Genomic DNA, 12,927 nt, shown 5'->3' with positions numbered 1-12,927 from the left:
CAGCCCTCGAGGAAGTTTTTCGAGAGGCGCTCCGGAGCGGTCGTTTCTGCACCGCTTGGCGTTTTCTGTGTTTCTTATATTCGGCGACGAACCGAAAGGATCACACTTATAGAGATAGAAATATGAAACTTTCCACACTTTTTGTACCAGGTTCAAATGAAAATATATATTTCCCAATTCTATATTCGAATATTTCTATTCTCAAACATTTTTATTCAATGATTTGAAGCTATTTTGCTTCAAAATATTCTATCAACCCTATATCTAAGCTTCATCCTTATTGAACTAAAATTATATGTCGTTTATTGTCTATCTTAACCTCTATCTTCGATTCATATCGGTATTTCTCCGCGATTTCCGTTGCGTCTCTCCCCTTTTATGCAGTCCTTTTCAACTCTTTTTCTTTCAGCAGCCTTCGCAGGAAAGTGCGAGAACTGGAAAAATGACGCTGTCGCTGCCAATCCACTCGAGAATGGTTCTTGGAGCTGCGAGAAGCCGGGAAAGAAGCGATTCGTTTGTAAGGCAAGCTGCAACGCCGGAAGCATTGCTGGCTTCAAAAAGTGGAAGATGGACGTGAGCTGCGCCGATGGATCAACTACAATCAAGTCGAGAGCGGCGAATGGCATGACTCCTTCCCTCACTTGCTCAGCTTCCGACCAGTGCGATGGACTCTCCGCTGCTAATGGCGACTTGATCCTCAAGCGAACAGGTTCCATGCGAAAATCCTTCCAGCTTAAATGCAACGGAGCCAAAAAGAACGCTTCCAAATCCCGGGTTAACTGCAATCGAGCCACTGGAGACGTCTCCGCGCCAGGGTAAGTGCCTTATCAGTCCCAAATTCCGTATCAAAACTTCGCGGTGGTAGATAAAGGACAACGTATTAGAAAAGCGCCATGAAATCGTGAAATTGTTCCACCTCGTAAAAAATCTTTTAGAATTCCAGACTTCGCGACCCACTGCCAGAACGACGTCCTCCCAGAAAAATACTACTGCGATTTCAACTCCGGAACCGACGCTTCTTCTGGCTCTCTTGACGGCGCTGTCTACATGGCTCAGACCGACAGCGGAGTTAACTTTTCAGGCTCCATTTCCTCCGCTGATGAGGTCTGGGATGCTGGATACCACGGATTCCATGTTCACGCTAACGCCTCTCCTCTCAACAATGAAGCTGGCCAATGCAAGGGTGCTGGTGGTCATTTTGGCCTCGCTGGACAGATCCACGGTGCTCCAACTGACTCCTATCCCGATCGACACGTTGGAGATATTGCCAACGTCTTCGCCACTGAAAACGGAGATGGCACTCGAACTGCACCCGTCGATGTTACTGACGCAAAGGTCTCGCTCAATCCCGACAGCGTTCTCTTCATTGGAGACAAGTCTATCGTCGTTCACGCCAACATCGACGATCACAACCCAACCGACGACCCTAGCTCCACTGGAGCAGCTGGTAGCCGACCAGGTTGCTGCACTATCAAGCCAGTTAGATACACTTGCGATTTCGTCGGCGCTGGAGCTGACTTGAGCGGACAGATTACATTTAAATACGAGGGCGATCAAGGTATTTCGGTCTTTCCCATTTTCTTCTTTTTATTCTTTCTTCTAGTTCGCGTCACTGGAACCATCTCCGCCTCATCGAACTTCGACGACGGCCTCCACGGATTCCACGTTCACGCCAATGCCGCCACCGCCAACTCTTGCAGCGACGCTGGAGGACATTTCAAATGGAGCGACGATGAAATCCACGGTGCTCCAGAAGACACCCCACCAAACCGACACGCCGGAGATTTGGGCAACATCAACGTCGTCGATGGCGTCGCTGAGGTCAACATCCTTGATCACGTTGTTTCGCTCATCCCCGGCGAGGACTACTTCATCGGTGACCGAGCTATCGTTGTTCACAAGTTCCACGACGATGCCAACCCCACCGATGATCCTTCATCCACTGGCGCTGCTGGAGCTCGACTTGGCTGCTGCATCCTCAACCGTGCTTAAGAATTTAGCCTCATCTTCTATTATCGATATTTCTGTACACTTTCGGAAAAAAATAAGTTTCCCACCCTCCCTTGTTCATATTCTAATAAACCAAATATTTCATTAAAAAATGCTTTTAAAATAATTCATTTATTTTGAAATTATGGCAGTTTATTTCTCTTTGCATCGCTTATTCTCTTCTGAAATGCACGCAATCGCCAGCAGATACATTACTTGTCACAGTCTCTCGGCGGAGGGAAGAGGACTCTCCTTCATCTGGGGAGGATAAAACACTGTAGACGACGATGAGGACGATTATGATTCCAGAAAAAGCGAGAATAGCAGTCAGCGTAATGATGATATGGACAGTTATACTAGCCCAGGTAGCTTTTTTAGGATTATTTTCGGTGATTTCAAGAAAAGAATTATAGAAAGCTGTTTTATATCTAATCCTTTTCCATCGGCGGGAAAGCCATCTCTCAATTTAAAGTGAAACCGTCCCCCATAACTACGACACCTTGTCGATAGTTGATCAAGAATCGATGCATTAATTTTGCAAAAGACTGGACTTTTATTTACAGTCTGGATACTACCCCGCCTCTTAATATTTAATCCCTTCTAATTTCTTTCTTTTTTTTTTATCTTGGCTTCAATAGACTCTCAAAAAGACCTTTTGGACACGCTTTTTAATAGAACCAAGCCGAATTTTAGGCTTTTTTTTCGCCAAAACAAGACATCTGCCCTGAAAAGCAGATTTATGCAAATTTCAATTCGATTAACCTGCTGCCTCTTCTTTTGTATCAGAAGTAAACAGAACACTGTTTACAGTACCATCAGGTTCTGAAAATCTTCGTTTTTTTAATTCAAGTGCCGTTTTGCTCAGCTTGAAAAATTGAACTCTTTCTGGGAAATTCTGCCTAGGGGCCCATTCACAGGGTTGAAAAGGGTTCTTGCTAAAGCGTAGTGAGGAGCGAAAACACAACAAATTTAGTTTTTAACGAAATGCGGTTCTTCTATCACATCGATTCGTCTGATAAAATTCTGCTTGATTTTCTCCAGCAAAAACTGAATCGAGCAATACAGAGGAGCTCTTGGACAATTTGAAGAAATATGGAAAGTCGGTTCGGCTTCCAGTGAGAATTAACAGTCACCAGATAGAAGAAGTGCTTGAAAGGTATGAAATGGACATCGATAAGTTGCAAATTCTCAACGAAGAAGAGAAGAAACTTCAAAAAGAATCATTCATTCAAATTTCTGGACACCTGGAGCTTTTCGATATTTCTCGTTTGCTGGTTATTTTGGGGAAGCTTCGGAACCAGTGCTCGATCGATTCGGCGAACAGGGAGGATGAGCTTGAGGAGGAAAGAAAATTGGCTCACGAAGCACATGTTGAAGAATTGGTCAGTAGAGTCGAAGAAGCGCTAGGAAAAGGATCTAAAAATAGGTGCAGGACGGGCGTTCTTTTAATTGAAAGTTCGTGCGCTTTCATACAAACAAGAGTTACATAACTCCTCGGGGTCATGTCTCAGAGCCAGATAAATTGATACCAAGCTATTTTTTCCGCGTGTGGAAGTCACATGCACGAAGAAAAAGACGGTAAATATTCCTTGCAGAACAATCCTTAAATAAAGAAGCGACGAAAGAGGAACGATTCAAGCTCCAAAACGCGAGAAAAATAACAGAGTCGTTGCAGAAACACCTTTTAGAGGACGACGAAGCTGTTCGAAAACAGTTGAAGGGAATGAGTAGTTGCAGCGACTTTGAAGAGGTCGATATCGAGAGATTTGAAGAAATCATTGAAGAAAGCGGCGGGCGCCATTCTTCCGATTCTTTCGCCGGTAAAATGTCTCAAAAAGAGCCTTTTTCCATCGAGTTTTCTAGTGCTTGGATCAGATGATCCAGACAGCTTCGAAAGAGCAAGTCCAAGCAGCGAGTCAATTGAAGATCTTGGCCATCGAGTTCTTGAGAATATCGACGATTTTCTCAAGAAAGAAATGACTGATCTTCAAGAAGAAAATCTGCGGCTTCGAGATTTTGTAAGCGTTTCAATTGATGAGACGAAGTTGAAAATGATGGACTTGCAAGATCAACTCGAAAATATGACCAAAAGTATGGAAAAATCGCAAGAAACAGTTGTCGAAAAGCCACTTCGAAAATCCAAGCTGAAGAAAACAAGGCCCAAGTCGTTGTTTAAAAAGAAGAAAAGCCATCCCAAGCCACTTTTAAAAAAGAAGCACGAAAAGAAAATTGACTATCAGGATCTTATTGACCAGCTTGATGAAAACGAAGCGATGCTTAAAAGCATCGAAAGAAAATTATCGGCTTCAGAGCTGGAACAAAAGCGAATTCCTCAAGAATCTTCTCACCGTAAGTTCTTTTTCCCTATCCCAGAAAATTCTTCTTTTAAGAACGAGCTTTCATGTGGTTTTCCTCGATTCTTGCGGCTGTGTTCGCATCTCTCGCCGTTTTCTTTGCCCAGTACAATGTTGCTCACTTTTCCAGTCAAAAATTTAACGAAAATCTTATTCCAAAAAATGAATGCTTACACTTCATTTTGAAGCAAAACTTATCAGAACCTCTTCTTTCCTTCCGAAATTCATCAATTCAAGAAACCAAATTCAAACCGACTAAATTTCAAATGGCAAAAATCCCCGAGAAAACAACACAATTTTCTTTCAAAAGAGAAGCAATCAAAGCTGAAATCAAAGAAGAAAATGACGAAGTTGACGAAGAAATTTCAACCGAAATCACTGAATATCTTCTGGTCGAATCGCAGATCTTTGAAGATGAATTGCTTGAATCACCCTGTTTACCTGAAATCAACGAAGACTCTTTCGAAGAAACAGAACTTGACGAGAATCAAAACGGCTTTGAAGTTATTGGCGATACGGCAAATCTTTTTGAAAAAGAAAAAATAATCAAGGAAGACAAAAATTTCGAAACGCCTGTTTTCATCGACAACGATGATGACGATTACAACGAAGATATCTTTTTCAATGACCGAATGCGACTTGAATACATGCAGCGGATGCGACTGGGCAATTTCTATCACAGAGCTTACTGTGAGTCCTCATTTTTGTTATATTTTACAGCTAGCTTTATTCAGTCCATCAACCAGCATTTCCAAATTATTCCCGGGGACCGATGTTTTCTCATCCCATTGGCTTTGCTTTGAATTTTGAGGTGCTTTTTCTTTTATTTTTTTAATATTGATTTTGTATTTCAGAGTTAGTAATCTCAATACAGGTATAGACGAGATTTGATTGTGCCTGGCGAAATGTTCGATTATTGATTTGAAATTTTTTTGATAATTTTTTGAATGATATTTTTCTTTAGCGAATTTCTTTGGCACCATCTTACTACGAATTTCATCCCTGAAAAAATTTTCCTTTCAATTCTGTCCAATAAATTCCTCCTTTTTCAAAAATATGATTCTATGATCGAGTTTATTGCTCGAATGTTTCAATAACAGTATAAATATATAGTCACCTGCTCTTTTGTTCCGTTCCCTGGGAAATTAATAAAGTGACTACCGGTATCAAATTCATAGGGGCTTCCGATCATTGTTCAAATTAACAATTTATAAATTATATTGAAAAATTTAGCATTTTAATTTTTACGACCTCTGAGAATTTGGTCAGAAAAAGAAATTCAGGATGTGCAATGTAGAGACAAGAACTGCCATCTTCAATCCAATCACAAATATTTGAAGGACAATTACAGTTGTGATACACACGGCGCCAATTCCTTCAAAAGAGGAAAAACATCAGAAAAAGCTCGCATTATCAGACGATCAAATGTTACACGCAGATATGATTAATCGGAGCAAATCTGATCTGAGAGCCATGACACCAAGATATTCGCTTGATTTGGGACACGAGGAAAAGGTTTCAATAATACTAAGAGCCTATCGCCGATAGACTACCGACAAAAAGAATTTTTACAGATAGGCAACAGTCTGTATGATCTCTGAGTTAACTTTTTTTTCTAGAGAATTTTTCAGCGGACCGTAAGACTAGTTTTTTGCCATGAAGTAAAGATCTTACTTCATTAGGTTTATCCTGAAGGAATGTAACAATCTATTGTGTTATACGGAAGAACCATATTAGAATATTATAAACTAATATAACTATAAAGTAAAGCTAGTAGTGGCTATCTCATATAGTATTTTTAAAAAATATATATCAAGAATTCAAATCATTCAGATGAATTACCTTTCAAAAGCCTGAATTTATCCGATTCTGGACTGGTGTCGAAGACCTGCCACCCGAAAAAACCCTCCATCGATCCAGGTCCCGAGTAAACCAACGATGAAATTTTCCCATGGACAAAATGATTTTAAATCCCGGATTGTTTCAAGTAGCCCTCCTGGCCCAACGCAGCTTTGCTATCACTTGAATTCCTGGTTTGTTCTGTTTCGCTCAGCACTTTTTGTCTTGTTTGACTGATTTTATATTTGCGGGAGGATAAGTGAGTTTTTCATGCACTTTCGGGAAGATTTTCGGGACTTCTTATCAGATCAAGAGCGAATAGATACAACGATTAGCATGTCAATGGTCACTTGACAGAGGAAGATAAGCTTTTAAAAGACTGTAAATGTACTGACATAAGATTTTGAGGAGCAAAGGATTTCGCGAATTGTTATCCCATTTTTGAAAATACGATTCTTTTAGCTTCTTAGTTACAATTTGACAAGTTGATGTTTTGACGGAAACAATCACCTCCCGTGCAAATAGATTTCTGTCTTGATTAGTCTCTGATTTTCAGCGACCCCAAGTACTGAAAGATATTCAAAGTCAACTTTTCTATCGACCTACGGCTACTTTATCGACTTGATTGAAACTTCTTCTTTTTGAGAAAGCCTTGACCAAGATTTTCCTTGAGAAAAAGGAGCTTTCCGGAAGTCGTAAAAATGCAAATTTCTCTGTTTCAAATCTTGAACGTGGCACTTTATCGACATGCACCTCTTTAAATAGTATACCCAGTGTCAGTACGGCGCCGTAATTGAGCGACAAACTCGATAGACTCAAAAATCCAGCGCAGATTAAAAAGGAGAACAAAAAAGAATATGAGTAGGGCGGGCAGGAGAGATTTCACCAAGCCCCACTGGGTCAGGCTCAGTCGTTTACCCGAGATAAGAACCACTATGCCGCGAAGAAGAAGACAGTCTCAGGTCGTCCTTGGCCAGAAATTGCCGGATAAGCCCGTTCGTGTGCCCCTGTCTTTACGACTCAGGTGAGCTATTTATAATCCTTTTTTTGTCCTTGAAAAAATTAGAAAATGACTAGGGTTAGGGTTAGGGACGACGCCTACAAGCAGGATTAGTACTTGTTGTAGGCTACTAGTAGTACCCCGGTAGTACTTTTGATATTCGTTGATAGAAGCGATTCAGTGTATCTAATGAGAAGCTGATTCGAATTTTTCTCTCATTTTGGATACAGTTTCCCTCCAAACAAAAAATCCCGCCGCACTTCCCATGGAGTCTCTTTCACTCACTTCCCTTTTCAGGATACCCTCATCAATGGAGCCCCCATCGAGCTCGCCTTTACGGGACCTGGCCATCCGTTCTGACCGGAGTTACTCATGTCTTGGCAACTATAACATGGACGCGTCGAACATCGATGAATATAATTATAATCCAAAGAATAGGTCAAAAAACTGTTTTTCCCTTTTTTGGGCAATTTAGACCTTGAAACAAAGATAATTCGAAGTCGCCCTGTCACGAAATATTCTGACCCTGCATCTGACAATTTGAAAACAGAAGCACTTCATCAAAATCAAAAAGAAAGTCAGAAAAATCGCAGAATATCTGCCCGGAAAGAACTTGCCTCGTCTGTCCTCCCCCACATCCGGAGAAACAGAAAACAAACTGATACTGTTCGCCAAGCGGAAAGCCCCTGTAACTCCAACAGAACAAGTCCTACCACGAAAAAGCCAAAGGTGGTAGTGAAAGAGGGACAGAAAATGATTTTTATAAGAATTCCTTGTTTGTAAATAAATATTTGTCACAGTTGCAATTATTTTATTCGAGTCGCTCCCAGAAGTGAACTTCTTCCAAACCGATAGGCAGGGTGTAGAATTGTCCGCCAACGCGAATTTCATCTGTGAAATAATTTCTCCAGAGCAGGCTTCGTCCTTTTCCGGGCTTTCTCAATGAATTTGTCGAAGTCTAGGCTCGGCAACCTGTGTAGAAAACCTGACTCAGGGTCTGAAAGATCTTTAAGGAAAAGCCGCTTAGCGGCTTTCTTTAAAAATGAGCCGCAAAGCGGTTTCGCAAGAATACGCGGCTTTTCCTTAGAGAATCTCTAATTGAGATCTTCTATACCCTCAGTCTGGTTTTCTTCACAGGTTACCGAGCTCAGGTCAAAGTGTCAAGCCCGCTTTCCTGGTAAATAAACGATCATCATTCTCTCTCCCTTCGTTACACTCGGAGCTACAAGATACTTTTCGCCAATAATCCAGCTTTGAGTCAGTTCATAAATCTCCTTCGAGAGCTCGGTTTTCTCAGCGAGGTAAGAGACCGGAGCAATGGGGAGGATTTCGGATCCAGCGATGTAGTCTTCCCAAACTTGTTCGTAAAGAGGGGCGATGATGTCGTGATGGAAATCGGTCCAGTATTTACAGAGTTGACGGGTTGACGGATTTTCGTATTGCCAGGGTGAAAGTGAGAACTTAATTGAACATAAAATATGTTTATACAGAAATTTTGGTAAAGAAATAGGGACAATGGTGAAGCAATTAAGTGAAATGACGATATGTAACCAAGTTAGATTGTATCAAAAAAAAATTCAGAAAGATGAATTGAATACTATTTTTATGGTTCCTTTTATTAAGAAAATTCGAATAAGCAACCTGAATCGAAGGCATGAATGCAGTAACTTCCATCCACCTAATATACAATTCTTCTTCTGGAACATAAGTTCCTTCAAAACCATCCTCATAAGCGTTTCCACCGACCATGTCTGGCAAAATATACTAAATTTTCCCCTCAGACTTTGCCTATTTCAATCATTACCAAACCTGGTACCCGATAAGCGAAGATAGAATCAAATGCGGCACCATAGTCTGCAATCCATTATCACTTCCCCACTTCGAGTCCTTGTCAAACATCCTCATCCAAATCGCCAAATGCTGATTTCCCCAACCCGATCTCACTTCAGAAATGCCCGGGAAATTATCCGCAATGGTTTTGTCATAAGCTCGAGTCCAATCGACAGATCGAAGAACATTTCCTCGCGTTTTAAAATTGCTCGCCATGTAGTTGGTCTCTCCAGCGTCGAATTTGAAACCGTCGAATCCGTGCTTGTCGAGTTTTTCTTGCAAATGATTTGTGAACCAGTTGGCGCAAATGGCATCAGTAAAATCAACCATGCCGCCTGAAAGAAATATCTTCTCTTATTCAACAAAAATTGCTTACCGACTCCATCCCACCAAGGAACAATCTCAAACTCCTCTCCATTCTCTCTTTCTCCTTTGACAAAACATCCCATTTCCGAAACAGTTTCGAAATTCTCAGAAGGGGGGTTGATAAAGGGAGTCACCCAAAGAGTGACGTTCGATCCTGCTTCATGAACTTTTTCAATCCAGCCAGAGATATCGGAGAACTAAACTTTCTGCTAGAATTTTAGCTCAATTACTCATCCCTTGGCTCGACAATTTGTTTGCAAAACCTGAGTCAGGGTTCAAAAAAATCTTTGGTTAAAGCCGCGCAGCGGCTTTTTTTTAACAAAGCCGCGGAGCGGTTTCGCCAAATCAACAACTAAAATTACTTGAAAAGGCGAAAAGCGCTTTGCGGCTTTGTTTAAAAGAAGCCGCTGCGCGGCTTTTCATTTGAGCTTTTTCAGAACCCTGACTCAGGTTTTCCAAACAAGTTGCCAAGCGTTCTTACTTTTGATGGGTCAAAATCATGATCTCCATACGCAATTTCATATCCATCATCAATTTCAACATTCGAAGCAGTGTATCCATTGCTCGTTATTTCGTCAAGAAACTCTTCCAGCTTCTCCTGGTTGATGGTTTTCTTGTAAATCGCCCAAGATGAAAAGATCGGGTTGTAAATAATCGATCGCTCCGGAAGCTCAGTGGGTTTATTGACCGTCTTTTGAAACGAGCGCTGAACGGATCGAGCATCGGCACCGAGTGTTACGTAGTATTCCAGGGGCAGGATGGGCTCAGAGGATCGCTTGTCGAATTCGGAGTCTTGGTAGTCCGAGAAGATGCATAATTCGGTCTTGATTCCATTCTCCCCAGGCCGAACCGAGCTTGAGAGCGGAATAGGCGAGCGATGATCGACGAGAACCGACCAACTTCCCATCTTGCTTTGTCCGATCCAGTACGGCTCGATGAGCCCACCGTTGCCGACGAAAGGGATGAGGAAGGTATCCCGTGGCACAAAGGGAACCGGGCCCATTTCAGGATTCGTATGAACGCCGCCATCCATTCTTTGGCTAAAAGAGCTCCCTCCCCACGCGTAATCGTTCTCAGACAAAAGCATGCAAGAAGAAACAACTTCATTTCGCGCTTCCTCGTCCTTTGGAACATGCGAAACGAGGATGCTGTCTTCGAATCCGTCTTTGTGCTGGAATTTGAATGTGTAAAGCTTGTCCGTCTTGTTCCAGTCCTCGTAGAAGACGTAGTAGTAATCGTCGTTGACGTTTAGGTAGCTCAAATGCGGAGTGTACTCGAAGTTTGTTCGCATTTCCAAAACACAGTGCATCACGTCTAATTCAGGACTTTCAGCAATACAACCAGTGATGTAAACAAATCCATCAGAGCCGAGGGAAATCGAGACGCTTTGATCGAGGGCCTCATCCCTTCGCTTCTGGAAATTATGTTTGAAAATGCCAAAGACGATCTTTACCTTTCGACTTCCTTGACAATCAAAATTCACCCCAATTTCCTTCATCGTTGCCTCATCTACCACACAATCCCCGGTCAGTGGAACCGCATCAATCAGAGCTCTAGCGCTCCCAGCAAGGAACAGGTTCTGCGAGAGCTTCATTATTCTCTGGTTTCTTACGAATCCGACCAGAAGAAAGGGGCGGATAACGAAAAATGAAAAGCAAATAGCGCTAATTTTATAATTCAAATAAGTTTTAATGCTTGGCAAATGTCTTCCTGCCGCGAGCTGTCCAACCTGCAGCAGTCTCTGAAGGGTTAAATGAAAAGCCGCGTAGCGGCTCTTTTTAAACGAAGCCGCAAAACAGTGTCAGTCGATTTCCAAACTCTGGCGAAGCCGCTTGCGGCTTCGTTTTTCAAAAAAGCCGCTACGCGGCTTTTCGTCTAGACTCTTCAGAAGAGCCTGAATTAGCTTTTCTTTACAGTTTACTTTCATTTTTTCCTGCATAAAAAAAAACAAGTAAAATGAGGATATTTGAATTCCTGAGAATCTGATGCTGAGTTTTATTTTTTTTCCATAATTTTTTTCGAGTTAAAACAGCGAGAAACTGCGCAGGCAGTGAGAAAAAAGCAAAATGGGGGTGTAGCTATTGGGGTGGCTGGGGAGGTGCCATGACGCCATCGGTGTTCGGCCGCGATTTCTCCAGCAGCGACTTGTGGATGTGCGGGATCACACCACCTCCAGCGATGGTGGCTTTGATCAGCATGTCTGAAGGATGAGGTTACTTTACTGGCTGATCGATCAATGTTTGGTTGATGATTTCAATTTTGAAATTCAAGCTCAAAGAAGGGATCTGTGCAGAAATCCTGAGTCAGGAACAGGGTCCTGCAATCTTAGCAAAGCTCTGCATCATCGCGGTTTCGTATTTAAAAAAGCCGCTACGCAGCTTTTCATTTGAAAAGTTCCTTCAGGTTTTTCTCACCTAATTCTTCATCTCCTCTGATCGCAAGCTGTAAGTGTCTGGGCGTGATTCGTTTGACCTAAATTGTTTTTATTTGACTTCCGAAATCTGTGAAAATTATCACCTTGAGATCTTTGGAGGCGTTTCCGGCGAGTTCCAATACTTCGGCGGTGAGGTATTCGAGGATCGCCGCCGAGTAGACGGAGGATGTGGCGCCTACACGGCCATGTGCTGGTACCTAGACGGATGTAGAGAGAGTGGGGAGGAGTGGAAGAGATTTACCTTGGATTTGAGGTGTCTGTGGATTCGACCGACTGGGAACTGAAGACCGGCGCGGGCAGATCTCGAGATCGATTTGTTCTTCTTTGACTTTCCCTCGCCTTTGCCGCCAGTACTTCCGGCTCCCTTGCCTTTGCCTTTTCCTGAAGAGAAACATGATTATTATCTGAAAATTTCCTAACAAATCCGACCGAATCGTGAACGCTCCTTTCGAATGAAAATTCTTGTTCAGGGATATTTAATCAAGAAAAATCATTAGAAAAACATTGAGAGTAAATTTTCTACAAGACAATATTGAAAAAGAAATGAGCTAGAATTACTAGAAATTTAATAAAAAAATTTCAATTGCAATTTTTTCCATTTTGATTTTCAAATTTCTTTATTCATATAAGATTTTCCAAATACCTTTAACTTTAGAAAATTAAGAAACGGGCATGATTCTGTACAGTAAGATACTGTAGTTGTGAACAATGATTGGTCACGTATCGAAAATTGTGCCGGGAAAATTCAAATATCCCGCCCCGGGGGTTAAAAATCAATAATCGCGGAAAAAATAATGATTTTTCTCAATAAACTTGGGTTATTTCGCATTATTTGGCGAGAATTTTTCATAGAGAAATTGATAAGTAAAATTAAAATTATGAAAATAAACTGTTACCTTTGCCAGACATGTGTTTGATTTCTCTCAGTTGCGCGCCAAAGTTGTGCTCGGCGAGTTAAAAATTGAGCGATTGAATCGAGGGCAGTGCGCCAGCCACGGCGAGCGAGGAGCGCGGCGAGGTCATTGGCCAAGTGGCGCCCACGCACGAGCCACGCCGCCGCCCCAATTGGTCACGTACGCGCCCGCCGAGCAACTGAAATATTTTTTTCAGCGTGG

At 42.1% G+C, this 12,927-nt stretch overlaps 4 protein-coding genes across 8 annotated transcripts; 2 read left to right on the top strand and 2 right to left on the bottom strand.

The window, feature by feature from the left end:
- The first annotated feature begins 23 nt into the window (after positions 1-23).
- LOC145704068 (uncharacterized) lies at positions 24-2,091 on the top strand. Of its 2 annotated transcripts, none has more exons than XM_081781500.1 (4): positions 24-150; positions 410-815; positions 936-1,558; positions 1,604-2,090. In XM_081781500.1, the coding sequence occupies exons 1-4, from the start codon at positions 123-125 to the stop codon at positions 1,990-1,992; spliced, it is 1,446 nt and encodes a 481-aa protein (XP_081637626.1). In that variant the 5' UTR covers positions 24-122; the 3' UTR covers positions 1,993-2,090. The 2 variants fall into 2 exon arrangements, with proteins under 2 accessions (XP_081637626.1, XP_081637627.1); XM_081781501.1 differs by having other exon boundaries at positions 94-150; positions 413-815; positions 1,604-2,091.
- Positions 2,092-3,561: 1,470 nt separating this feature from the next.
- LOC145702595 (uncharacterized) lies at positions 3,562-5,415 on the top strand. Of its 3 annotated transcripts, XM_081779830.1 has the most exons (6): positions 3,562-3,809; positions 3,853-4,338; positions 4,380-5,033; positions 5,078-5,154; positions 5,198-5,217; positions 5,308-5,378. In XM_081779830.1, the coding sequence occupies exons 1-5, from the start codon at positions 3,713-3,715 to the stop codon at positions 5,201-5,203; spliced, it is 1,320 nt and encodes a 439-aa protein (XP_081635956.1). In that variant the 5' UTR covers positions 3,562-3,712; the 3' UTR covers positions 5,204-5,217; positions 5,308-5,378. The 3 variants fall into 3 exon arrangements, with proteins under 3 accessions (XP_081635956.1, XP_081635955.1, XP_081635954.1); XM_081779829.1 differs by lacking the exon at positions 5,198-5,217 and having other exon boundaries at positions 5,090-5,154; positions 5,308-5,415; XM_081779828.1 differs by lacking the exon at positions 5,198-5,217 and having other exon boundaries at positions 5,308-5,414.
- Positions 5,416-8,342: 2,927 nt separating this feature from the next.
- LOC145701373 (alpha-galactosidase MYORG-like) lies at positions 8,343-10,972 on the bottom strand. The gene is made up of 6 exons (XM_081778594.1): positions 10,832-10,972; positions 9,860-10,792; positions 9,389-9,575; positions 8,992-9,347; positions 8,824-8,946; positions 8,343-8,642 (listed from the first exon to the last, which is right to left on the bottom strand). The coding sequence occupies exons 1-6, from the start codon at positions 10,970-10,972 to the stop codon at positions 8,343-8,345; spliced, it is 2,040 nt and encodes a 679-aa protein (XP_081634720.1).
- A 387-nt stretch (positions 10,973-11,359) lies between these two features.
- On the bottom strand, positions 11,360-12,849 carry LOC145702420 (histone H2A.V-like). 2 transcript variants are annotated; one of them, XM_081779644.1, is made up of 5 exons: positions 12,709-12,849; positions 12,054-12,193; positions 11,896-12,009; positions 11,793-11,850; positions 11,360-11,578 (listed from the first exon to the last, which is right to left on the bottom strand). In XM_081779644.1, exons 1-5 carry the CDS (start codon positions 12,719-12,721, stop codon positions 11,457-11,459), a joined length of 447 nt encoding a protein of 148 aa, XP_081635770.1. In that variant the 5' UTR covers positions 12,722-12,849; the 3' UTR covers positions 11,360-11,456. The 2 variants fall into 2 exon arrangements, with proteins under 2 accessions (XP_081635770.1, XP_081635771.1); XM_081779645.1 differs by having other exon boundaries at positions 12,054-12,187; positions 12,709-12,736.
- Between the last annotated feature and the right edge of the window lie 78 nt (positions 12,850-12,927).

Source organism: Oikopleura dioica, chromosome PAR (genome assembly GCF_907165135.1).
Source record: "Oikopleura dioica chromosome PAR, OKI2018_I68_1.0, whole genome shotgun sequence".
In the NCBI taxonomy this organism is placed as follows: Eukaryota; Metazoa; Chordata; class Appendicularia; order Copelata; family Oikopleuridae; genus Oikopleura; species Oikopleura dioica.
The sequence above is the reverse complement of the archived record's forward strand: the minus strand, read 5'-3'. Positions and strand labels throughout refer to the sequence as shown.